Here is a 26,695-nt window from a genome sequence, read left to right as displayed (position 1 = left end):
GGGAAGATGCCACTGCTGCACACCTCCTTGCAGGTCTTCCTGGGGATTAACGTGTCTGCGTTTATCATTGAATTGCTGTGCATTCCTAGCAATCTCCTTGGTGGTGGCAAAGTTTTCTCCTTTAGTCACTTGGACTCAGACTTAGTAAAGTGGGTGATCAAGCTGGACATACAGTTTGCGTCCACGAGGAGCTATGCTTATAAATAAGACACCTTCTTGAGCTTCCTGTAAAAACTCTGTTTCTGAGCACAGTCCCAAAAATGTGTTGAATAATGGCAGTCTTTTTGGAAAACGTACAGAGCCTCTCCTGGTAATAACGTTGGGTGTGTAAGGTCTGGTGTGTTTATTACAAGAATAGACTCCTTATCTTAAAGGATGTATCATGTATTGAAAAGCAGACTCTCCTTTGCAGTAAAACCCCACAGTAAAATGTAAATCTCGCATCTCTCCGCATCTTCATGACTTGCCTTCTTCGAGCCACACTGACTGCTTATAAGCTCAGCTTTGAATATGATGTAAGCGATAAGGAGTCACTGTCTTTTAACATCTGAAGAAAAGCTTTACTAAAGCATTCACTGAATCAACAAAATATTTCTTGAACATTAGTTTTGTACTAGTCATTGGACCAGGCTTTGGGAACAGGGAGATGAATGAGACATTTCTGTCTTTGAGGAACTTATAATCAAAAAGGAGATCATAGAGCATTTTTCAAAACGTATTAAATACTTTAATAGAGGTCAGATCAGATTGTAAAGGGCCTGCAGGCCTCATGAAGGAGTTTGTGTTAATCTTGCAGTAGAGTCTTATGGCAGGCTTTTAGGTGGCGATCAGATTTGTTCTTTAGAGAAGTAGCTGGCATTGTGGAGACCTGATTCAGAAGTGCAGGGGGAGTAGATTGGAGGTGGCGGAGCGAGTTAGAAGCTGCCGTTATATTCCATGTAGGACGTGTTAAGGGTTTGAATGATGGTCATGTGGCTGGAGATGGTATGGATTTTTGCAAGATTTTTCTAAGTTAGAATTATGGAATTCATCCATTTAGTTATGAACTTTTTGGTTACTGTTCTGGGCGAGTGGAAGAGGGAGGACGAAAGGTTGTCCAGGCAGCCGGATGGTTGGTGGTCCTGTCCAGTGCAGTGTAACTACTGGAGCAGGGGGGTTGGGGTGCACTTAATCCAAGGTCACCACAGGACATCCAAATGGCATCATCTAGTAGATGGTGAGAAACACAGGTTGGTGCAAGGCTGGTGGTGCTGGGGTCTCACGCTGGGACTTGTCCAGCTCCACCGGCTGGATGCGGTCACGCAGCGAGTGAGGAAGGGCTGAGGTGGAACCCACGTGGTAGTGAGGGAGGGGTGATAAGGGAGTGTCCGAGAGGAAGGGGCGCCGCCAGGCAGCTGAGGTCATCAGTCGTATTATTGTATTTTCAGGGTGGTTTACTCACATGGCTTCTCTCACATATGCCAACCAGGGGAGTTAAGTGCCAGCTGGGTAACTACGGTGTCTCTGAACTAAAAGGAACCGAGAGCTGAACACGCAGCGATGTGGATGAATCTCTAAAACACCACGTTGAGCCAAAGAAATCAGATATCCCGCATCCTGCCGGAGTCTGATCTTTCAAAAGCAGGCCCAACCTGTGGCGTTAGAAAACTAAGCTCCGGGGAGGGCACGGGGAATGTTTCGCATTCCTGTTTAAGGTGTATGAGGGTGACACCCAAGCACCGTTCAGTATCGTAATCACTAGCCACAGGTGGTGGCCGAGCATTTGAAATGGGCAAAGTCCAAATTGAGATATGCTGTGTGAAATACACACCAGGTATTTGAAGGCTTGGTACAAAAAATAACAATAATGAGAACGTAAAATATCTTATGAACAATTTTGTATTGATTTTATGCTGATACAATATTTTGCACATATTGGGTTAAGTAAAATATTAAAATTTCCCTTTTGAAAAAAATTTAAATGTGGCTACTAGGTATTTAAAATCACGGATGAGGGACTTCCCTGGCGGTCCAGTGGTTAAGACTTTGCCTTCTAACGCAGGGGGTGTGGGTTCGATCCCTGGTCGGGGAGCTGAGATCCCACGTGCCTCGCGGCCAGAAAAAACATAAAACAGAAGCAATATTGTAACAAATTCCATAAAGACTTTAAAAATGGTCCACATTTAAAAAAAAACTAAAAAAATAAATAAAAATAAAATTAAATAAATAAATTAAATTACAGATGAGACTCGAATTATATGTATCTACTGGCCAGTGCTGGTTCAGGATATCAGCGTAAGGCTGCACGGCTGAGCTGTTAGTATTGTCTGTGATCATCATTTCCCCGCAGTAGCGTTTATGGTACAAAGTGACAGACTCTCAAGGAAAGCCCTCGGCCAGCCCATCCTTGTTTGGACACACCTGGGGAGGTTTAAGGTAAAACAAGCGTAGCCTGGTTTTCTCCTTAGGTAGGTTTAAAGCTGATAACTTAACATTAACCACCTTAACCCAACAACCATCCCCCAAGTTGGTGTCCTTTCTCCTCTGGCTTTTTATGCTCCTGGACCAGTTTGATCCAGCTGCAGGAGTACTTCCTTTAGACTATAAAAAATTTATTTTTCTCCTTTAGAATTTTGTATGCATCTCTTTCTCCCTTGTGTAAGGAGGTGCCAGATGTTTTGGTAACAGACCCTTGAGCACGGTCTTTGTCACTTATAGGGACCCCATTGTAATGCATATTGTTTACTGAATCACAAATACAGCTGCTGCCCCAGATTGGAGGGAGGCCTGTGGGCCCAGACATCCTTGGGCTCACAATAACAGTTTCTTGGAAAAAATCAGACTACTATGTCGTCATCTCTTCTTTTTTTTGGCTGTCTCTCTCCTCTTACCTCTTGGTGAGAACAGATTTTTTTTTTTTTTTTTTTCTTTTGTGATACACGGGCCTTTCACCGCTGAGGCCTCTCCCGTTGTGGAGCACAGGCTCCGGACGCGCAGGCCCAGCGGCCATGGCTCACGGGCCCAGCCGCTCTGCAGCATGTGGGATCCTCCCGGACCGGGGCACGAACCCGTGTCCCCTGCATCGGCAGGCGGACTCTCAACCACTGCACCACCAGGGAAGCCCAGCTTTTATTTTTAAGTAAGAATAATGTGTGTTTCATTTTGCTTTCTTTCAAATTTAAAGAAATCACCCAAGGGATAGTACATAAGTCAGCCCCCTTTTCCTGTTGCTCTGAGCACCCTGAGAATAGCTGGCTGATGGGCAGAGATGAAGGGGAGAATTGGGGTGAGAGGAGGCTTAACTTGCACTTTAAAAAATGTTAGATTTATTATTTTTAAACACTTAGAAGCTCATTTTTATTGAAGCGTAATTTACATGTAATTACATACATAGATCTGAAGTGTTCAGTTCTTTGGGTTTTTATAACTATAACCATATATATGTATACATATAGTTACCTATATATACTTCTGTTATATAACCACCACCCCAAGTCTAGATAAATAACATTTTTTATCCGCCCCGTCCAAAATTCCCTTATGCCCCTTCAATCCTGCTTTAACCTTAGTTGAAGATAGGGTTAGCTAGTTTTCTAACCCCACAGGTTAATTTGGCCTGTTTTTGAAAGAACAGACTCCTGCAGCGTGTCATCTTCTGCGTCTGCTTTCTCTGGCTCACCCGTGATGTTTGTGAGATGCATCACGTTGTTGCATGTTTCAGTTCTCAGCTCCCTCTAGCTGCTGAGTCGTGCTCTTATCGTGAACGCACTACACTGTCCTTATCCTCCCCTGTTCTCCTATTGATGGAGATGCAGGTTGATTCCACTTTGGGGCTGTTACGAATAAATCTGCTATGAACTTCTGTGTACAAGTCCTTTCGTGGACATAATGCTTTTATTTTTCTTGGTAGATACCTAGGGGTGGGATTCCTGGGTTGTAGAGCCACTTGTGCTTTTTGAAATGGTCAGTGTGCAGAACCGTGGCCGTTCTGACCCACAGGTTGTAACCAGTGCTCAACAGGTGAGGATAATTTTGGCCCAGGACTGCAAACGCTGTGCATTTTTCACAATTCCCTCATATATATTCTTCCACCGGAACCTCCATTGGAACTGGCAAGGCACCCAGTCTCTCTGTTTTGATGGGGTTAAGACACTGTGGCTCTGAGAGAGCAGGTGACCGAGAGAAAAGATGACCTGTTATCTGATGATGGAGCCAGGACTGGAACTTAGGAGTGCTGGCTCTTGGCCCTTTCTCATTCCACCTGGCCATTTCTCCCAGGAAGGCACAAGACAGCAAGAATAAGACGGTCAGCACAACTCTTCCAGGAGACATGAAGCTAAATGCTTTACACACCCTTTCATTGTCTTTCCAGTTGACGAGCCAGGATAAAACTCCCGCCGTGATCCAGAGGGCGATGTTGAAGCACAATCTGGACTCGGACCCGGCTGAGGGGTACGAGCTGGTACAGGTCATCTCGGAGGACAAAGGTAGGCGCGTGTTCTTTCTCAAGGCAGATTGCCCCAGTGTGAGAAGACGGGAAGTGGACACAATGTCTTTCTTAAATGGAACCAAGTGAGGGTGGTTGTTTTTTTTGCGGTACGCAGGCCTCTCACTGTTCTGGCCTCTCCCGTTGCGGAGCACAGGCTCCGGACGCGCAGGCTTAGCGGCCATGGCTCACGGGCTTAGTCGCTCCGCGGCATGTGGGATCTTCCCAGACCGGGGCACGAACCCGTGTTCCCTGCATTGGCAGGCGGACTCTCAACCACTGCGCCACCAGGGAAGCCCAAGTGAGGGTTTTTAATCACGCTAGGGCGGAGTTGCCGGGAGCCATATGTCATCACCTCGCTTGTAGAATCAAGCGTCTCAGGCTGGTCCCCCAGCAACCGTTGTTGCTTTCTGCGGTTTTGCTGAGCGTTCCTCCCGCCCGTTCTCTGTAAACTTCTCAAGCCTTCCTGTAGGAAGAGGTCGCTCCCTGTGTCAGGAGTTGGGGGATGGACGGGGTCTGTTGGCTGTTTGCAGATGGCCACGCACCTCCATTAACCAATAGTGTGTGTCCAGAAAGGTCGCAGTTCCTGCGATAATTTCTCATGGTTTCAGTTAACCACTTATGAGAGTCTGTCCTTCAGTTATCTTTATTCATGATTGATCTTCAAGCGGCAAAAGCTTCCAGCGCCAGGATTGGACGGTTCTTTACCTCACACTTACTGAGGCAAAGAACTGGTGATTATGAAATGCTCCAGTTTGCCTAGGAGTCCATTAGTTGAAGGAATCCCTTTTATGAAAACTCCAGGCACATAATCCCCCTGCATGTATCGATTTGCTAATCTGAATTGGGGTTGTATTTGTTGAGGGGTAGGAGGCGAGCTGGTAGGTAACTCCTCTATGCCGTGTCACATCCGAGAAGGAGACTCAGGCAGACTGAGTCTCTTTTCCAAGTGCACAAGGAACAGCCAATACTGTTGACTGAGGCCAACCCTGTCTGCTGACAGACCCAGCACAGACCAATGCAAGTGTCTCAAGGGAGGGCTGTTCCCCAACAAGCATTCCCCCTAGAAAGGAAAAGAAGAATTATACAAGGCGGGGATGATGGAAGGGAGCAGTTATTCATATTCCATTTGACCAACAAATCACCCAGGGCTAGATCTCGGGCCCCGACGAGAGTAGGCGAAGTTGGAGTCGTACCTTTTCTTAGCGATGAAAAACTATAGCCTCTGAGAAAATTCTTGGAAGTTTTCTTTCATCCAGCTGAGCCCAAGGTCGTGGGGCAAACCTTTCTCAGTTTCATCTTTTAATGTAGTTACTGTTAAAAGTCCAAGCCTGAAAAGTGGTCTCTTGGGTTTTACCGTGTCGTCCACAAACCAACACGCCAAGGTGAAGGCAGTGGGTGTGAAGGTCCAGGAGTCCCGGAATGCAGCTGGGGCCCAGCTTCACCAGCTGTGTGGTGGCAGGTGGGCTGCTTGACCTCCCTGGGCCTTGGTCCTTAATTAGTTAAATGGCGACAATACCCTACTGGTTCCTTGTGCATCATGGGTGATTATGACAGGAAATAACGCACCCGAAAGTGTACCGTATTGGAGATATGTTGATATATAGCTGTGAGGTAGGTTGTTACTGACCCAGGAATATGTGGGCAGGAGACTGGGGACACTTGAAGGGAGTTATCCTTTATGGAACATTTGTGCAAAATGTAGCGGAGTCACGCAGAACCTGATTGCATCAGTCGTGCTGTGGAATCTCAGTGGTCGAAGTTAACATAAGGTCGACTTAATCCAGTTCTGCAGGCAGACACCTCTCCTGGTTGCCTCCATCACTCCACTGCCGCAAAGCAAGACTTGCACATTTTACCTTTTTTATTCCCTGTTGGTTTTTTAAGCTATCCATTACCCCTGAGTGCTAAAGAGTAATAGCTTCTTTTAAAAATAAAAATGAATTCAGATCACTTTGCTCAATAACTTCATATTGTGCTTGGAATAATCCTTGTTCAAAAATTGCAGCTATCTATATAGGTGGGAGTCACTGCAGTAGGCAATGGTTTAAATGTTAAGAGATAGATACTGTCTTATTTGGTTGCCCTTTAATATTAAAATGCAAGTTCTTAAGGAAGCAAGGCCTCAAATGGTGTAACATACTGGTTTGATTTGGGATTAATTAAAAAATATTTTGATTTTTCCAAGTAAAGAGTTCTGGAAAACGGTGTAGATTTTCTGCCTTTTTCCTGTGTTATTGGATTCGCTTAGTCTCTGTGAAAAACTGCATAGTGGAGTGGAAAATGGCCTGCGGGAGGCTGGAAACCCGGGTTTGGGTCCCAGTTCTGCCCCTGACGAGCTGTGCTCTTGGGAATGTCTTTTAACTCCTGTAGGCCTCTGCTTCCTACTGCACTTCCTTCCAGCTAAAACATCCTGCATTAGCGCATTTGGTTCGTGGCTTGAATTTCTAAGATTGGATTCGCACTTAGGTTTTTTAACTTGGGATTGGGAAATTGTTGGAACCGATTTGCGGGGAGGGAGTGGTGGTCACTGTCTGGTTCCGTTTGCATTCCAGGGACAAAGGGCCATAGTCCCAGCCGTGTGTCTGAGCAGAATTTCCACCTGCCACGGTCAGTGCTGGGCTGACCTACACGAGCTGACTACCTTCTCTTTCCTCATCTTTTTTAGAACTCGTGATCCCAGACTCAGCAAATGTCTTCTATGCCATGAACAGCCAAGTGAACTTTGACTTCATCTTACGCAAAAAGAATTCTGTGGAAGAGCAAGTAAAACTGCGTAGCCGGACCAGCCTGACGTTGCCCAGGACAGCCAAACGGGGCTGCTGGAGCAACAGACACAGCAAAATCACCCTCTGAAAGGAGAGACCAGTGGCCCCTTGCTTGCCAAAGGCAGGGTGGGGCTGAGAACAGGCCGTGGTGATTGCAGCTACCACCCAGTGTTAGAGGATCATTGGTGAGGTGGACAGATATTTATTGAGTACCTCTGGTGTGCAAGGCACTATGACAGGCGTCGTGGGGAAATCGGAGATGAACTTGACACGAAAAGGATGATTCTCTTTGACCTGAGACCAAAATGCAAAATTACCCACATTTATAAATATATATGTATGTACACACATTTGGTATGTGTGTGTATATATATAAATATGAGGGACTTATGGGATATCCTGGACTATGGAGAAACAAATTTGCACAATGGCCTGGGAAGTCGAGGTCACTTTTTACAGGGAACTAGAAGGAACTGAGAACCTCGTCTCATACCTTCCAAGTAAACGGAATCAACCCTAGGAATACAGAGTGTCCTTTATGCCAGTATTATGAGCAGTCCAAACTATCTTTATAAAGGGAGAGGATTACTTTCTCGATCAAGTGCCACCAGAAAAGAACAACCGCAGAGGCGGGAACTGCCACGGGCTGAATGAAAGGCCACCTCGGAAAGGCTTTGGATGAGCCAGTGGCTTTGACCTCTGCTTGCATCGGCCAATTTCTGCTACCCCAGGGAGGGCTAGGAACAGCTTTGGAGGACTGTCTGAGCCACTGGTCCAGCCGTTGTGACACCTCTGGAGGCAACACAAGCCCATTTTGATTTCTGGCAACTTCATTGTTTGTTTCCCCCCCCCCCCCCAAAGAACATATCACAATCATTCTTGCACACACAGCCATGTTCTTTGGTAACTTATCAGCCAGAAAGGAAAGCACAAAAGGTGGATGACTCATGTGGACCCTGATCTGTCTCGGAATGCCACTACTTCATTGTTTTTTTCTGATTGCCTTTTGCATGTGAAACTACATGTCTGCAGTCTTTTGCCATCTGGATCGCAGTACCTCTATATTACGTGCAATTTGTTCCTCAGGTGTAGAAATTCCTACTGCGATTGACTATAACTGATGATTTTGAGCCTGTGAACGACTTCTGAACAGCGATTGCTCTGTGATTAGCCCCTCGGAAGATGTTCACTGCTGAGAGCAGTGTCCTGTTTTACTTATTAACTTTTATAGCCTTCCTGTGCCTAGTCATGGGGAAAGAAATGGGGCTCCGTATATTATCCAACTCGTTTCTAAAGAGGTACATTCTTCCAGATGGAATCAATAACTTTTTTTTTTTTCAGGTTTCCACACTTGGTATCACAGTATCACTGTTAAGTGACACTTTTGTCTCCAGTACCACCATCATCCTCTCCCTTCCAAATCTGAGCTGTGGCTGGGGTTTGAACTACAAAGCCATACGTGGGATGTTGACACGTTTAAGAAGCACTTTCAGAATGTTGTCCTTTTTAAGAAGAAAATTCTCAAAATACCAGGTTTTTATTCCAAAAATAAAGAATGAACCCAGATATGAAGTGCAAAATGTAACGTGGAGCTTTTTTTTTTTCTCCTATCCTGTAAGACAGCTCCCAAAGGTTCTGTGTGATCTATGTTACATAAATAGCCATATGAAATCCGCAAGAAACACCAGGGAAAGGCTAGAGATTTGTGGCGGTGGACCCAAGAACGAGAATGAGCCAGGAAGGCCTCAGATTTCCTTTAGGTCTTTCTAGATCAGACCGCATTGTAAAGACCGACTGGTTTCAACTAGTTGAAAAGCACTTTTTTTTCTGTGTTTGCGAGGCTGGTTCGATTTGTGCTTCTGTGCGTGGAGGAGGGATGGCCAGGGTGCTAGACGTCATGGGGACTGAAGGAAACATAGCCTCAGCCTGAATTTCTTGGTTGGAAGGTCAAAAAGAAAATGTAGAACTGTTGGCCTGGTTTAGGGCGCGGCTACCAAGACATACGTTTTGTGCCCACGTGCTCGCCTTGTGTATTTATACTGTACATGTAGAGTCTAGATTTCTATACTGCAATGTAAAATATATATATATATATTTTCCTTTTTTAAAAAAGACAATGGAAGTTACAAGTAGATAAAACATAGCCTCATTTATTTAATGCCACTTTATTTGTTTCCTGGTGGACAGCCGGGTTAATACTTTTAGCTGCTCGCATATGCTTGTCTTTCTGCATCTCCATCATCTGTTTACCTTTCGGTCAAATTAATAAACTGGCTTGGGACTTGGTTGGCATGTGCGGCCAGACCCAAAGGGATTGTATCTGGAGTATTAATCTGGTGGATCTGGGTTCCAGGTATGTCAAGGAGCATTTTGGAAGCCCATGCTGGTTCAGTTGGAGGGAGCAGAGGGAAAGCCAGTGGCACAGTTAGGAGGGACCCTCTCCACTGGTAAGTGTCATGCACATTTAGGGGAAAGAATGACGTCTTAGGAGACTGCCATCAGAAGTGATGCCTTGCTGGACAGCATTCTTAGGAGTAGTTTGGCTGGGGACACCTTGTATAAAATCAAACTTAGAGTTGGGATCCAAGGCAGTACTTTGCCTTCTTTTTGACAGCCTTTCCTGAGTCTCCAGTTGCTACCATCTGCACAATTCTTGAAACCGTCCACGGTGCTCCGGAAGCCGGGAGGGCCTCTGTGGAAGGAAGGAAACAAGGTCTTCCCAAAAGGCAGCTTCATTCAACAGATGCATGTTGTCATTCCGTCACATTGTTTCCAAAAAAGAAAAGGGATTCCTAAATGGATCCAAATTATCAAGTTTTCTAGGTCCTTGTGGGATAGTGGAGAAAGCCAAGTAGGTGTTTTAATAATCGATAATATGGGCAGGAAAAAAAGGGATTTCTGTGTCTGGCACTAGGTGACTATGTTTTCAAGATCATTTGAGAAAATGGGTTCCCTTGTTTTGCCTCCCTGTAGAAGCAGCTTGGTGAGATTTTGCCTGAAGGAATACTGTCTTAAAATTTCCTTCTTTGGAGCCTTTTCAAATTTGCCATGCAGCACAGGACCATTAGAGGCATACAGTATTTATTTTTAGTGGTATCGAGAAGTTGCCCCGATGTCAACCCTCTTTTTCTACAGGGCTGCCGCAACGGCACCAGTTACAACCTGTATCCACAGTTCCACTATGAAAAGTTATTTCTGTCCTGTTTTGAGTTACCATTTCCCCTAGGATCTCTGTTAAAATGAAATAATTCTGGAAGGGATTATTAGGCTAGCCTAGGCTAAAGTAACAAACCATGAAATCTCAGTAACTTAAGATATGACACGTTGAAAACTGAACTAGGTATTGCAAATCGGGCAGCTCTCCTTAGCGGCTCCAAGGGTCCAGGCAGCTTCCATCTTGCAACTCCGCCATCTCAGATTTTTCTTTCAACTCCCAGTGATGGTAGAGAGAACTCACAACTCTTCCTGACTGCCTTAGATGAAAGGGACCACATCACTTCCATTCACAGTCCGTTGGCCAGTCTATGGCTCCAATCTAAACGTAGGGGAGGTGGGGAAGTGTAGGAGGGCACCTGGAGTAGACGAGCATTTCCGTCCCCGCACAAAGGTGTTCTTCTGTCTTCTCACTAGGGTGCATGGCTTTGTTCATCTTCCCACATTCTCCGAAAAGTGTTGGGAGGAGATGGCAGTGAGGACTTGAGATGGGGGCTGCACAGAGCAAAGGAAGGGTTGAAGAAAGAGAGGTGCTCAAAGGAGGAGAAAAAACAAGAGTAATTTAATTTTGTTTAGAATTAGCCTTATAGAATTTATTCCTAACATGCGGTCACCACCAATTTACATGCTTCTCATGTGGTCCCTACTTTAAACTAGGAGCTACTTTACAGACGTAGTTGTATGTCAAATTTTAAAAAATCTAGGAAATTTAAAGTGTTTCCACATAAACTGTGAGATTCAAACAGAAGCCAAATTTAGTTAATTTAAGACTCTGAATTAGAAAACCACCACTTGGTGTGGTTTCTCAACATCTCTACCCAGAAAACTGTGTGGAGGCAATTCACTTATTTAACAGTTTGAGGTATTTAACATTTTCTTAAGGGTTGGAAGGAATCTTACAAATCATGTAGTCCTGGCCCTTGTATTACAGATCCCGAGGCTGAGGCCCAGAGCAGTTACGTCAGTTGCCAAAGGTCAAGGGCAGGGCTCTGAATGACCAAACCCTGCTATGCGGGTGTCACAGTGGACTGGGCTTTCCTGACAGATGCTCCTCTACAGCCTGCTGGAGCTGGACAGGATGCCTGGGGTCTGTTGGCTCTATCCCCAGCCTTCCAACCATGTGAATTTCCAAAAGCTACATGTGAATTTCCACAGGCTACCTTGGTTAGATGTGCATCTGGTTGGTTCTGTCAAGTCTCCAAGGAGAGATCTGCTGCTGGTCGGAGAACTGCTGCCTGATATCCTGAGCATCATTTCATCTTGCAGATGGGGAAACAGGGCCGTAAGGACCAGGATGGCATTGCAAGTTAACTCCCACCTAGGATGCATGATGAACCCGTGGGGTGGGTGAAAAGCACCAACTGAATGAGGAGTTAAAGGAGCGAACACCAGTGATCAGTATCGAGTACTTCGTCACAGTTTCCTCAAAAGAAATCATTTTTATTCCTACGATTGTCTCAACTCAGAGCAACGTTTTGTGCTGCAGTCACAATCTCCCACACAAAGGGTACCGGTAAGTCAAGTTGAAAAAAGAAGAAAAGTAAATGATTTAAACTGTTTCTAGATTGCTCCAGCCGTTTTAAAAAAAGATGGGCTGGCCAAAAAGTTCGTTCGGGCTTTTCATACCAGCTCCTGGAAAACCCCGAACGAACTTTTTGGCCAGCCCACTACCAGGGCACCAGTTTCAAAATGGGAGAGAAGCATTCTAAATGGGAGACGCATTCTAAATAATACCTTGCCCCCAGATGTCTACTTCTGATGATCCTCGTTTATATAACATCTGACATCCAAGCCTCCAGCAAGCCAGCGAATTGGTCTAATCAGCTAAAAAAAAAATTAATATATGAGATTTCATAGATGAGAAGTAAACAGGGGATGGGGTTGCCGAGCTTCTTTATACATCAGGCTGTGTGTGTATGAGAGAGAGCGCGACAGAAACATTAGATGTTAGTGAGGAAACAAGAAATGAGGCAAAGTCTCTCTCTAGAAGCTTTGCATGGTTGCAGTTTGGTGTGGGTGGGATCTGACTGCCTAGCTCTTGACTCCCAGCCCACCTACTATCTTAGGCAAGTCATTTAGCTATTGCTTCATCTAAAAAGTGGGGATTGAAAATAGTTCCTACTTCTGGAGGTTCATGTAGTATATTACATTACACAGCACATGTAAAGAAAGCACTTCCCTCTGGTGCTTACTTTAAGAGTTCACTGCTGTTATTCCCGGGAAGCTCATGGCCTAAGGGGGTGGCGTGCTGTCTTCTTAGAAGCCCTCCAGCCTCCTTCCCTAATAAGCAATGACACAGGGCAGATGTGACACTCAGACATGGGACTTCAGATGCTTGAACAGCACCCTGGGAAAACTGAGCCTGCTGCTGCTTTGGGGAAAGATTGACTCACAGAGCTGGAGGGCAGCCAGGGCTCCTGCAGCTTGCTCCACAGACCCGCTCCAAAGAGGCTGGAGAGAGGGGAGTGTGGGCCCAGCGCAGCCCTGACCACAGTGCCTCCTGGCGGGGCTGAGGCTGCACAGGGACACACACTGGGCGGACTCGGAAGGAAGCCACTGGCCCGTGTGAAACGGCCCTGAGCTGGAGCATCCCCCTCCCAGAGCCTAAGGTGATTCCTGTCAGGGTCCCCACCTTTTTTGGATTCCTTCTGTGGTCAGGGGGGGACAGGTCTCTCACCAGAAGCTGAGCCCCCATTCCCCTGTTCTCCCAGACCTGTATCTTTCTTTCCCTGCAGAATGGGGCTCTCTGCTCTGACTCTCCCTCTGCCCAGGGATGACTCACGTGCAGGACAGTGAATTGTTGCTGTTCCACAGGCACTGGGGGCCCTGGGCATCCCAATTATTCCTTTGCATGCTGTCCAGCTCACTGCCACCTCAGCCTCTCCCGTTGTTGCAGGTTTGCAAGGATAAAATAGTCATTTTAAGGGCTTGGGTTGCCACTTCAATTCCAAGCCTCTCCTACTATTTTTTTCCCTCTGGTTCCCTCCCTTTCCAGCCTGTGCACCAGGCTCACTTCTCCACTAATGAGCCTGAATCTGTTTTCTTATCCCTTTGGCCCTTGCACTTCTCTCCTGGACTTGAACCTCTGTGCTGTGCCCTGGAAGCTGCCTCTTTCCTCTCCCCTCTAATTCCCTAAGGTCTGCACCCCTCATCTGTCCCCTCCCTTCTCAGCTATGGGCATGGTTTCCTCCCTGTGGCCATTCTAAACAGTAATATCCCCTTCAAGTCTGCCCAATGCATGCTGGCATTTTACAGAGCAGTTAAAACCCTTCAGACCACACCATCAATACAAACATCTCAACTCCTGTCTGAGGGTCTTCCCCGAACTGCCATTTCCCTTTGGGAGAGGACACTTTGTCACAAGTTATTTTCTAATCTTCTCTGAAGAACAGAGAGCAAGGGCTGTCCAGGACACTGAAAATCATGTTCCCTCATGAGCAAGAGCCCAGATGCCTGCCCAGCCTCCCCTAGAACAGGATGCACCCAGAGGAGCCTCCTCTGGACCATCGGGGTGGGGGGGGCACGAAGCTGGTGTTCAGACATAGAGATTTGGTCAAAGTGCCCACAGCAGAGGAAGCCAAGCTGAAGAAACTCCAGGGAGGGGCAGAAAAAATAAACTCAGTAAATTAAAGAGAAACCAGTGTTCAGAGGTGATCCTTCATTCTTTCCATCCCTTTTGAGGGCATACGGGAAGGCGGTTTGGGGCTGTGAGTGGCCTCCCTGGTGTGGCAGGAGGGACCCGAGCTAAGATCATCTCAATATCAGTACACCTACGGGTGGAGGCTAAGACACAGGCCATCTTAGGCAAATCTATAGACCAGAAAGGAAGCCACTTTCCAGCCCAACAACAAATTTTAATGGAGCCATTCCACCACTTGCCTGGAACCCATTCAGTATTTAATAATTCTTCCTGAAAGCACACCTAAACTCTTCATGCTGCAATTCAAGCCATTTCCTCATTCCGTTTGCATAATAAGAGAAGGCACCATTTTCTCCTCCCACCAGGAAGCCTGCACAAGCCTCTAAACCAGCCTCACCCACCAGGGGGCAGACACCAGAAGCAAGAAATATACAGTCCCACAGCCTGCGGCGCTAAGTCTACAAATACCCTACCCTGGGACCAGCTGGTGCCCAGACACTGGGTGATGAGAGGGAAGTGGACTGCTGGGACACATAGGACATCCCCTACAGCGGAGGCCACTTCTCCAAGGTCAAGAAATGTAACTAACCTTCCACACATATAAAAATACAAATAGAAGTTTAGACAAAATGAGATGGCAGAGGAATAAGTTCCAGATGAAGGAACAAGATAAAACCCCAGAAGGATTAACTAAGTGATGTGGAGATAGGCTATCTACCTGAGAAAGCATTCAGAGTAATGATTGTAAAGATGACCCAAGAACTCAGGAAAAGAATGGATGCACACAGAGCACAGAAGTTACAAGAAGTTTTTAACAAAGAGTTAGAAAAAATAAAGAACAACCAAACAGAGTTGAAGAATACAATAACTGAAATGAAAAACACAAGAAGGAATCAATAGCAGAATAAATGAGGCAGAAGAACAGATAAGTGAGCCGGAAGACAGAGTGGTGGAAATCACTGTCACGGGATAAAATAAAGAAAAAAGAATAAAAAGAAAAAAAGCACAGTCTGAGAGACGTCTGGGACAATATCAAACGCACCAACATTCACATTATAGGGGTCCCAGAAGAAGAATAAGAGAAAGAGCCTGAGAAGATATGTGAAAAGATAATAGCTGAAAATTTCCCTAACATGGAAAAGGAAACAATCACCAAAGTCCAGGAAGCACAGAGAGTCCCATACAGGATCAATACAAGGAGGAACACACCAGGACACATAGTAATCAAACTGAAAAAAATTAAAAATAAAGAGAACATATCAAAATCAACAAGGGAAAAACAACAAATAATATACAAGAGAATCCTCATAAGGTTATCAGCTTATTTTTTAGAAGAAACTCTGCAGGCCAGAAGGGAGTGGCATGATATATTTAAAGTGATGAAAGGGAAAAACCTACAACCAAGAATACTCTACCCAGAAAGGCTCCCATTCAGATCTGATGGAGAAATCAAAAGCTTTACAGACAAGCAAAAGCTAAAAGAATTCAGCACCACCAAACCAGCTTTACAACAAATGCTAAAGGAACTTCTTTAGGTGGAAAAGAAAAGGCCACAACTAGGTACAAGAAAATTACAAGATGGGAAAGCTCACTGGTAAAGGCAAACATACAGTAAATGTAGGAAATCATCCACACACAAATATGATTATCTGAACCAATAATTGTGAGAGGATGAGAGTACAAATGCAGAATCTTGAAATGCATTTGAAATGAAAAGACCAGCAACTTAAAACAATCATATATATACACAGACAAATATCAAAACATACATGTATCAAAACCTCATGGTAATGGTAAACCAAAAATGTATTAATAGATATACACACAAATAAGTAAACAGAATCCAAACACAACACTAAAGATAGTCGTCGAAATACAAGAGCAGAGAACAAAAGAGGAAGGGAAGAAAAAAGACCTGCAAAAACAAATCCAAAACAATAAAATGGCAATAAGAACATACATATAGATATGTACATGGATTAAATGCTCCAACCAAAAGACAGATAGGCTGAATGGATACAAAAATAAGACCTGTGTATATGCTGTCTACAAGAGACCCACTTCAGATCTAGAGACACATACAGACTGAAAGCGAGGGGATGGAAAAAGGTATTCCATGCAAATGGAAATCAAAAGAAAGCTGGAGCAGCAGTACTCATATCAGACAAAATAGACTTTAAATTAAGACTGTTACAAGAGACAAAGAAGGACACTACATAATGATCCAGGGATCAATCCAAGAAGAAAATATGACAATTGTAAATATATATGCACCCAACATAGGAGCAACTCAATATATATAAGGCAAATGCGAACAGCCATAAAAGGCGAAATCAACAGTAACACAATAATAGTGGGAGACTTTAACACCCCACTTACATCAATGGGCAGAACATCCAGACAGAAAACTCAGTAAGGAAACACAGGCCTTAAGTGACACATTAGACTGGATAGACTTAATTGATATTTATAGAGCATTCCATCCCAAAGTAGCAGAATACACATTCTTTTCAAGCGCACATGGAACATTCTCCAGAATACATCTCACGCTGGGTCACAAAGCAAGCTTCAGTAAACTTAAGAAAATTGAAATTGTATCAAGCATCTTTTCCAACCACAATGTTATAAGATTAGAAATCAACTACAAGAAAAAAACTGCAAACCGCCCCCCCAACACAAACACCTGGAGGCTAACCAACCTGCTACTAAACAACCAAAACAATATGCTACTAAACAACTAATGGGTCACTAAAGAAGTCAAAGAGGAAATAAAAAAAATACCTAGAGACAAATGAAAATGAAAACATAATGATCCAAAACCAATAGGACACAGCAAAAGCAGTTCTAAGAGGGAAGTTTACAGCTATACAAACTTACCTCAGGAAACAAGAAAAACCTCAAATAAACAACCTAACCTTACACCTAAAGCAACTAGAGAAAGAAGAACAAATCCCAAAGTTAGAAGAAAAGAAATCATAAAGCTCAGAGCAGACATAAATAAAATAGAGACTAAAAAACAATAGAAAAAAATCAATGAAACTAAAAGCTGATTTTTTTTTTTTTTTTTTTTTTTGTGATACGTGGGCCTCTCACTGTTGTGGCCTCTCCCGTTGCAGAGCACAGGCTCCAGACGCACAGGCTCAGCGGCCATGGCTCACGGGCGCAGCCGCTCCACGGCATGTGGGATCTTCCTGGACCGGGGCACGAACCCATGTCCCCTGAATCGGCAGGCGGACTCTCAACCACTGCACCACCAGGGAAGCCCTAAAAGCTGATTCTTCGAAAAGATAAACAAAATTGATAAACCTTTAGACTCATCAAGAAAAAAAGGGAGAGGGCTCCAAATCAATAAAATTAGAAATGAAAAAGAAGTTACAACTGACACCACAGAAATACAAAGGTTCATGAGAAACTACTACTATCAACTATATGCCAATAAAATAGACAACCTTGAAAAATGGACAAATTCTTAAAAAGGTACAATCTCCCAAGACTTAGCCAGGAAGAAATAGAATATATAAACAGACCAATCACAAGTGCTGAAATTGAAACTGATTTAAAAACTCCCAACAAACAAAAGTCCAGGACCAGATGGCTTCACAGGGAAATTCTATCAAACATTTAGAGAAGAGTTAATACCTATCCTTCTGAAACTATTTCAAAAAATTGCAGAGGAAGGAACATTTCCAAACTCAATGAGGCCACCATCACTCTGATACCAAAACCAGACAAGGATACTACAAAAAAAGAAAATTACAAGCCAGTTATCACTGATGAACATAGACACAAAAATCCTCAACAAAATATTAGCAAACAGAATCCAAAAAGATATTAAAAGGATCATATGCAATGATCTAGTGGGATTTATCCCAGGAATGCAAGGATTTTTCAATATCTGCAAATCAATCAGTGTGATACCCCCCACATTAACGAATTGAAGAATAAAAACCATTATGATCATCTCAATAGATGCAGAAAAAGCTTGATAAAATTCCACATCCATTTACAATAAAAACTCGCCAGAAAGTGGGCACAGAGGGAACCTACCTCAACATAATATAGGCCATATATGACAAACCCACAGCTAACATCATACGTAATGCTAAAAGCTGAAAACGTTTCCTCTAAAATCAGGAACAATCAAAAACAAATGGGACCTAATTAGACTTAAAATCTTCTGCACAGCAAAGGAAACCATAAACAAAAAGACAGCCTACAGAATGGGAGAAAATATTTGCAAATGATGCCACTGACAAGGGATTAATCTCCAAAATATATAAACAGTTCATACAGCTCAATATCAAAAAAACAAACAACCCAATCAAAAAATGGGCAGAAGATCTACACAGACATTTCTCAAAAAAATACATACAGATGACCAAAAGCACATGAAAAGATGCTCAACATCACTAATTATTAGAGAAATGAAAATCAAAACTATAATGAGGTACCACCTCACACTGTTCAGAATGACCATCATCAAAAAGTCCACAAATAATAAATGCTAGAGAGGGTATGGAGAAAAAGAATCCTCCTACATTGTTGCTGGGAATATAAATTGGTACAGCCACTATGGAGAAGAGTATGGAGGTTCCTTAAAAATCTAAAAATAGAGCTACCATGTGATTCAGCATTCCCACTCCTGGGCATATACCTGGAGAAAACCATAATTGGAAAAGATACATGCACCCCAGTGTTCATAGCAGCAGTATTTACAATGGCCAGGACATGGAGGCAACCTAAGTGTCCATCAACAGATGAATGGATAAAGAAGATGTGGCACATATACACATATATAATGTGTATATATATGATATACACATATATTACACAATGGGATATTACTCTGTCATTAAAAAGAATGAAATAATGCCATCTGCAGTAACACAGATGGACCTAGAGATTATCATACTAAGTAATCCAGACAGAAAGACAAATATCATATGATAGCGCTTATATGTGGAATCAAAAAAAAATGATACAAATGAACTTATTTACAAAACAAATAGACTCACAGACATAGAAAACAAACTTACAGTTACCAAAAGGAGAGGCGGGGATAAATTAGGAGTTTGGGATTACATATACATACTACTCTATATAAAATAGACGACCGAAAAGGACCTACTGTATAGCACAGGGAACTATACTCAATATCTTATAATAACCGATAATGGAAGAGAAGGTAAAAAAAGTATATATTCACATACATATACACATATATAATTGAATCACTTCACTGTACATTGAAACTAACATAACATTGTAAATCAACTATATTTCAACTAAAAAATTTTTTTTAATTAAAAATTAAAGAGAAGGCACCATTTTCTATGTAATCTGTTAACACAATGTACTAAAACCTATCATTTCTCTCTTTTCCAAGCAGGCAAAAACAAAACCAAAAACAACATACTGGCCACCACTGGCCAGACTCTTCACCCTTGTCTCAGCCACCCTGCTCGATTTAGGGAATGCCATCAGCCCACTCACAGGGAGTCCCCTCCCATGTCACTGCTCTCTCCTCCTGGCTCCCCTCCCACTGACACATTTAATCAGGAAGTCTCCAGGGAAGGAAGGTTCTCTCTGAGATAACAAACATCCCCACAAAACATAAAATGTGGGTGAAATGATTATTTCCAAGGCTGCCTGTGCTGAGGTTTCTGAACAGACCATCCATGACATGCTATTTTATCAAATGACCAGCCTCACTTTAACTCTCACTTTGTCATTAGTTAAATCCTCACTGAATTAATTTCTTGTCAGTCATAAAGATCACTTACTTGGAAAGAATGTCTTGAAAGCACATTGTAGAAGCCTCTTGGGAAAACTCATCTTTATCTTAGTTACTAATTAGATGGATTTGTTCCAACTGTAAGTGAAAATATTCCCATGTGTGTAGCTGAATGGGAATTTTGTTTCCGACACCAGCATTTTACCGGAAATCTCTGCATTGTCTGTCAGGAGAGCAACCAAACTTAGAATTCCCCCCAGAAACAACGGCCTTTGCATTCGTGAGAATAGTCTGGAGCAGGAGGGTAGCCGCCTTGCCATCATGATCGGGTCTCAAGACTGTTTCCCGTCAATAACCCCAACACACAGCTGACTCTTCGGTCCTACCCAGCTCCCCATCACTCCCTAGTAGGCCCTTCCACAGCCCCAAACCCAACACAACTGTCACATTCCCAGCAAAGCTGCCCCCAATGGCCCCCTCCTCAGCAGAACCAGGTCCCCTGGGTCCTATGGCCCCTTTTGTTCCAGCCTCTGAAAGAAAGCCATCCTGCTTACATGGCTGCTCCCTTGGACCACAGACGCCACAGCAGTAGGGACCTTTTCTAGACCTCTGAGCATCTCAGTGCCCAGCACAGGGCCTGAAACAAGGGAGCGCTCACACCTGGTTTTTGAGGTTTTGGGGGAGCCTGAGCTGAAATACAGGGGGTCATTGAGGCCAACATGGGTTCTCCTTTTTTTGCCCCAAGATAAATCTCTTAGGCCTGGGACAAGCATTTCAGTATCTTTTGATGAATGGATAGATAGGCTGACCAATAGCACAGAAATGCAAAATGAATCCTCCGTCAATCACCCTCCCACTGGAGGCCTGGAATCCTTTTTGGCTTACCCACCTCTCCAGCAGTCTAAAACATGTCCCACTGGACAGGAAGGCTGGTGACCACCCTCTGTTCTTTGCCACAGGGATTGCACAGCAGTGATGATTACCTTTGGCCTCTGACATCCTTGGCCCGTGCAGACCTGGAAATTCCAGCAGTGTTGGCTGTTGACCAGCGTTGGCGGAACCAATGAACAATCATAGAGTTGCACGTTTTTTAATTTTTCACAAAGTGCTCTAGAAGGCAAGTAGTTTATCACTTCCCCACCCTGAAATGACAGAGCATGACAGACAGTGTAGGATGCTGGGATGCTGGCTCTTGTTTTCCAGAGTTCCTGGAGCAGGCCCCAGTGAACAAAGCAAGGCCCGTGCAGTGTGTCGTCTGCACATTGTACACACTCAGTCCACACTTAGCAGCACCAGCACTGCTGAAGTCAGGGCCGGCCATCCAGAAGATTACACCTTGGATCTCAAGATCCAGAGAGGGTTTAACTTCCAGAGGCAGACAGCAGGTGCCAGGACGGAGGCAAAGTCCTCTGACACCACAGAGGTCTAATGTCTTGACTTAAGGCTAGACGGGAGGCAGGAAAGAATAATGAGGTCAAGGAATCCCTGGATTGCTGAAGAGATGACCTTCTAAAGAAAAGCTGCGTCTGCAGCTCACAATGTTCACAATGAAAAAACACTGCTTGGGATTCTAGACCTGAGTGGAGAAAAGCAACGGCTGGGCTAACAGAGCCAGAATTTTATTCACAGTAAAACAGTCCTAATCTAAAATTCTAGAATTTATGAACAATGTCTTTTAAGAATGAGAATTCAAAAAAAAAAAAAAAAAATGGGAATTCATAAACCCACCAGACCAGCTGACAGGGAAAAAGAAAAAAAAAAAAACCCACCCATGTTCTCTATGAAACATAACCACACAAAAATTAATTAAATCTTCCTCTACTCCCAATACCTCAGCCTCCGCCCACCCCTTTAAAAAAAAAAACAAAACATGAAATTCACGCACATCTGCACACACTCAAATACGCAAACGAAGTACAGCATACCCAAGGAAACCTTAGGAATCGCCTAAGGGCTTTTCACTAGCTCCCCAGATGCTCTGTTTTTCTAGACAAAGAGTCAAGCTCTGATAGCTATGTCTAAGCAGTAAAAATCAGGCAGCTGAGATCCCTTCCCTCAGTCTCCTGGCTTATTGGTCAATGCAGAAGAACCAACCATAAGTCAAGAGGGAAGGCCAAGGTTGGTGTTCTGTGGAAGGAAGCTGCCGGGTTGTCCTGCAGCCTGGCGCCCTCATGGGGAGCAGGAAGCTTGGTGCACCCAGCAAGGCCACCAACGGGTTCTGCTCCAAAGCATGAAGCTCAGAGTCAACACCCAGGACACGGAGAGAGGAGCGTGTGTGGACAGGATGCTTGGGGAGGGGATTTCTGGAGACCAAGTTTTACTGCTTGCAGGCATGAGAACAGAAACCTGAAACAAACCATCATGAGATATCCAAGGATCACAGATTGTGGAGCTGAAACAGATGATGTAGTCCAACTCTGCATTTTACATAAAATCCATTTATGAAGAAAGCAGAGAGGTGGTCTGCCCAGGATCCTGACTCCAAGGCTTCCCTGGTTGTTGGTCTAAATCAGTTGATCAGTCCATTGTTTCTAACCAAGGTCTCTCGCCTGAGGTGGAGAATCATTTGTTTCCAGAAGGTTAGAATCTCCCACTCAACAGGCCTCCTTGTAAGAGTCAGGCTGGGAAATGCAGAAGAACCAGATTCTGGAACCAACGTGTCTACACTCACCACTTCCCAGGGGGCAATAAAAGCCTAACACATATGTTTCTCTGCCTTATCCTACAGACGCTTCCCCCACATTTTGTAAAATAAATAATTCAAAATAGAATGAAAATCCCAGGCAAGGACAGTTTCTGGCCTAAAGATGTGCTCTGCCTCTTAACAGTGACTCATAAAACTCACACCTGCAGCTCACTCCCAGGCTCAGGGTGGAGAGGACAGTCTGACGTGCTGGGGCAGCACATGAACCCCCGGGACAGCAATTACACACCAGTCCCAGCCCCTTATATATTAAATTTATCTTCATAAATAGAGCATCCCAACTCAAGCGACCATAATAAAGAAGGCCAAAGTTTGAGTGCTTTCCTCAAATATCTACACAAACCCTCAAATATCTATGAAACTATATGCTCACGGCAAAATGGACACCTCTTCATGGGAGCTTCAATTGCCATGATAGTCAAATGCCAAGTTACACACAGACCCAAATACCCATCCCTGTTGGATAACGGGGACTAAGATGAAAAAGTCACTTTGCAATAAGGCTCACGGCAAATGCCTTTAAAGAAAAAGCCCAATTAATTTGATTTTAAATGATCTGATTCCCCCTCCCCCACACCCCGAACTTAGAACATACTCAAGTTTTCAAGGTCACATCTATGACATAAAATGGGCCCACTAGACCAATAGATGTGGTCCAGTTGACTTGGCTGCCAGGCCTACCCATTTATTGACGTGATAGTGTGGTGATCACCTTTCCCTTGTACGAATCTCGGAGCCATGCTGTTCAACCTCAACGTGAGAACCAGTATCATATGGGTAATGAACTGAGGGACAAGGTGTCTGGATTGAAGTTCATCTTAATGGTTTCCATAAAGCCTATTTTCTAGCCATCTAGGAAATTTGGGTTTAGTTTCCCTATTCTCTTCCCCTGTCAAAACCATACTAATTTTGATCAATCACATTAGACCACTTTGGTTAGATGATCGTGACCATGAAAAGAAACTGGAACAAACATATCAACAGCCCATTAGGAAAACCAAAGGGCAGTAACCCCCCCATGGAGCCCTCATAACTCATCTCTCGAAGGCACTGTGTCCAGGGAGGTTGGCGGTGGCAGGGCCTCTGTGTTCTTGGCATTGCGGTAGATGTGACCTTGCTTCCTGGACTTCCAGGCATGTGTCCTGTCCCAGTCAGTGGCCACTGTCTCATTGTCCCAGATGGTTGAGGTCTCCGTGTCACTCAGATACCCTGGCTGGCCTGTGTAGTGTGTTGGGTAGATGAGCAAGGGTTCTGCAGAGAAGGCTTTCAAGTCCCTGGATTCATAATGCTCCATGTACTCAGCACTGAAAACAAGAGGTGTACAGGTGGGTGAGGGAGCAGGACACTTACAGAACAGGGGAAAAGAGCCCCACTTGTTATCTCTTAAATTCTCATAGATTCATTTGATTATTTTTCAAGTTGTGTCCTGTGTGGAAAATTTTAGTCTACGAACACAATACAGTTTTCTTTAAAAGCTTTCAGATGGTCTAAACAAATGCACAAAGAAAAAGGTCAGGATGTTTCTGTTGTATTTGGATAGACTAGTTTAAAAATGAATTTCAGGTCTTATTCTAAAAATTAAGGATTAAGCTCTGTTGGACCATAATAATAAATAAATGTGATCACTTTGTAAAAAAATGCTCTGTTCCCAGATTAATAAATTAGACGGCTGGGAGCTGGATGGCAATGGAGGGTTGAGTGATGTGGTGTAGGCTTGGAGGCACACCAGCGTGGCTTTGCATTCCAGCGACAAGTGAGTGTAAAGTGGAGGGATGACTTGCCCTCCCTCCCAGGGCTCCTGTGCAGATTACATGAGGTGACATCTGCTTGGCTGCTAGGTCTCAACTTCCTTTCTGTTGAGGGGATGATGACTGACTTCCATGTTTATGTTGGGAAGCAGAGATAAAAATCAGTCTCCGACATGTTGTCCATCTTTACTGAAGACAGGAGACAAAATGAGCAAGATGCAGGACAAGAACACTCAACTGCTAACATGAAGACCATCTAGGGAGGAATCACCCAGCAACTGAGAGAAGAAGCCAAGGTTAGAACCTGGTCTTCTGCTCCAGTAATGAATTTAAGGAAGCACTGATCAAGCAGCTATTATGTATAGAGTTTGGACTAGGCTCTAAGGACACAGAGATAAAGGATGGTTCCTGCCTCAGGGGCTCATAGGTTATTGGGGAGACTGACACATAAACCCATAATTTACCATGCCCTTGGTAAGCACTAGGTCAGAGTGAACTCCCAGGCTACAGGAACTCTAGCATCACACTGCCTTCTTCTATGGACACCTTGCTCAGAGGCCACCTCCACTCTCTCTGAGCCTCTAACACATCTCTGTGATTGCAGGTATCACAATATATCACAATGACTGTTCTCGAGTCTGGGTTCCCGACTAGCCTGTGAGCTACTGCCTGGCCAACAGTACACTCAATGAACTAAGAAATGAACAGAAAATCTGAGGTGTTTAGGAAGATGACCTTCACCTTGAGGTGTATATGGGTTTATGGAAGTAAGAAAATCAGAGATGAGAGGACTGAGCAGATTACGTCCAGTTAAACTACCCGCTGGGTATTAAAGAGGACTCCTATGCAAGACTCACCATTTCTGCCTCATCTTCCCCATCTGTAAAAGGGGATAATCACTCAAATCGGCCTCTCTGGGTCATGATTATGGACAGATCACTTAGGAAAGTAGTACCCCTTAAAATATATTAAGTATTACCCAGAAACCAAGTAGCATAATTCATGAATGGATTTTGCTCAAGGGATAGGCAGGCAGTTCAGGGTAACTCACACAGGATGCTTGTTGTACATGATTGGCAGAAACTCATCCACTGGTAGCATCTTCCCAAAAGGATTGGCTCCAACAAGCTTCTGTGCTCCTTCCAGAGAGATGACATAGCCCAGAGTCCAGTAAGAATAGTCAGCTTCAACCAGATTTACCACATTGGGCACAGCTTTCTCTGGCTCTTTTAGTTGCATCCTCTTCCTGCCAATATAACTAAAAGGAAATGGGTGGAGCAGAAAATTCCAATTTTAGTATTAGACATCAATAAGAATGGAGCACAGCTCTGCAGACTTTTGAAAGCTTGGACCAAGTGTGTCTTATTTAAATGTATCACACAACAAGGCACATCACATCAACCATGGCTGTCATCTCCCATCAATGGGGCCATTTCTGTGGCTCCACTTATCAACATCCCAACTATTCTTGCCTAGCAGACTGTTGAAGCATGAAAGTTGAGATGTAGAGATTAAAAGATCTTTCAGAGGTTCGAGACAAGATGGCAGAATAGAAGGACTTGAGCTCACCTCCTCTCACAAAATCACAACTAACTGCTGAACAACCACCAACAAAAAAGACTGGAACCTACCAAAAAACATATTCTACATCCAAAGATAAAGAAGAAGCCACAGCAAGATGGTAGGAGGGGCGCATCTGTGATACAATCAAATCCCATACCCACTGGGTGGGTGACCCACAAACTGGAAAATAATTATATTGCAGCGGTTCTCCCACAGGAGTGAGAGTTATGAGCCCCACATCAGGCTCCCTGTTCTGGGTGCTCTGACATTAGGAGGAAGAGCCCCCACAGCATTTGGCTTTGAAGGCCAGCAGGGCTTGATTACAGAAACTCCACAGGACTGGGAGAAACAGAACCTCCACTCTTGGAGGATGCACACAAGGTCTCATGCACAGTGGGACCTAGGGTGAAAGCAATGACTTCAGAGGAGCCTGAGGCAGAGCTACCTGATGGTCTTGGAGGGTCTCCTGAGTAGGCAGGAAAGAGGCTGTGGCTCACTGTGGTGACAAGGACACTGGTGGTGGAGGTACTGGGGAGCATTCATTGGTATGAGCTCTCCTGGAGGCTTCCATTTTGACACCAAGAACTGGCCCCACACAAGAGCCTGTAGGCCTAAAGTCTTCCTGAGCCCACAGTTGCCTCCAAACACACCCCTTGACACAACCCTGCCCACCAGAGAGACAAGACCCAGCTCCACCCACCAGTGGGCAGGTACAGTCCCTGCCACCAGGAAGCCTGAACAAGCCTCTAGACCAGCCTTGCCCAACAGGGGGCAGACACCAGAAGCAAGAGGAACTATAATCCTGCAGCCTGTGGAAGACAGACTGCACAAAATGTTAGACAAAATGAGATGGCAGAGGA

The 26,695-nt window shown here is 44.3% G+C and overlaps 2 protein-coding genes across 9 annotated transcripts in view; one reads left to right on the top strand and one right to left on the bottom strand.

The window, feature by feature from the left end:
- RGL1 (ral guanine nucleotide dissociation stimulator like 1) overlaps positions 1-8,813 on the top strand; it is a 279,931-nt gene extending 271,118 nt beyond the window's left edge. For all 3 annotated transcript variants that reach the window (XM_073803624.1, XM_019952563.3, XM_019952564.3), the window contains 2 exons: positions 4,352-4,466; positions 7,134-8,813. In XM_073803624.1, the coding sequence (XP_073659725.1) occupies positions 4,352-4,466; positions 7,134-7,321 (303 nt within the window). In that variant the 3' untranslated portion in view covers positions 7,322-8,813. The remainder of the gene's footprint in view (positions 1-4,351; positions 4,467-7,133) is intronic.
- Positions 8,080-26,695, bottom strand: part of COLGALT2 (collagen beta(1-O)galactosyltransferase 2) — a 148,434-nt gene continuing 129,818 nt past the window's right edge. Inside the window, exons 11-18 of one of the 6 annotated variants that reach the window (XM_073803626.1) lie at positions 25,324-25,530; positions 20,804-23,828; positions 19,870-20,043; positions 13,229-17,363; positions 12,639-12,726; positions 12,181-12,270; positions 11,607-11,807; positions 8,080-10,941 (exon numbers count right to left, since the gene is read on the bottom strand). In XM_073803626.1, coding sequence (XP_073659727.1) covers positions 23,552-23,828; positions 25,324-25,530 — 484 coding nt within the window. In that variant the 3' untranslated portion in view covers positions 8,080-10,941; positions 11,607-11,807; positions 12,181-12,270; ... (2 more) ...; positions 19,870-20,043; positions 20,804-23,551. The remainder of the gene's footprint in view (positions 10,942-11,606; positions 11,808-12,180; positions 12,271-12,638; positions 12,727-13,228; positions 17,364-19,869; positions 20,044-20,803; positions 23,829-25,323; positions 25,531-26,695) is intronic. The other 5 variants (XM_073803627.1, XM_073803628.1, XM_019952566.3 and 2 more) reach the window with 5 other exon arrangements.

Source organism: Tursiops truncatus, chromosome 1 (genome assembly GCF_011762595.2).
Source record: "Tursiops truncatus isolate mTurTru1 chromosome 1, mTurTru1.mat.Y, whole genome shotgun sequence".
NCBI classification, from domain to species: domain Eukaryota; kingdom Metazoa; phylum Chordata; class Mammalia; order Artiodactyla; family Delphinidae; genus Tursiops; species Tursiops truncatus.
The sequence above is the reverse complement of the archived record's forward strand: the minus strand, read 5'-3'. Positions and strand labels throughout refer to the sequence as shown.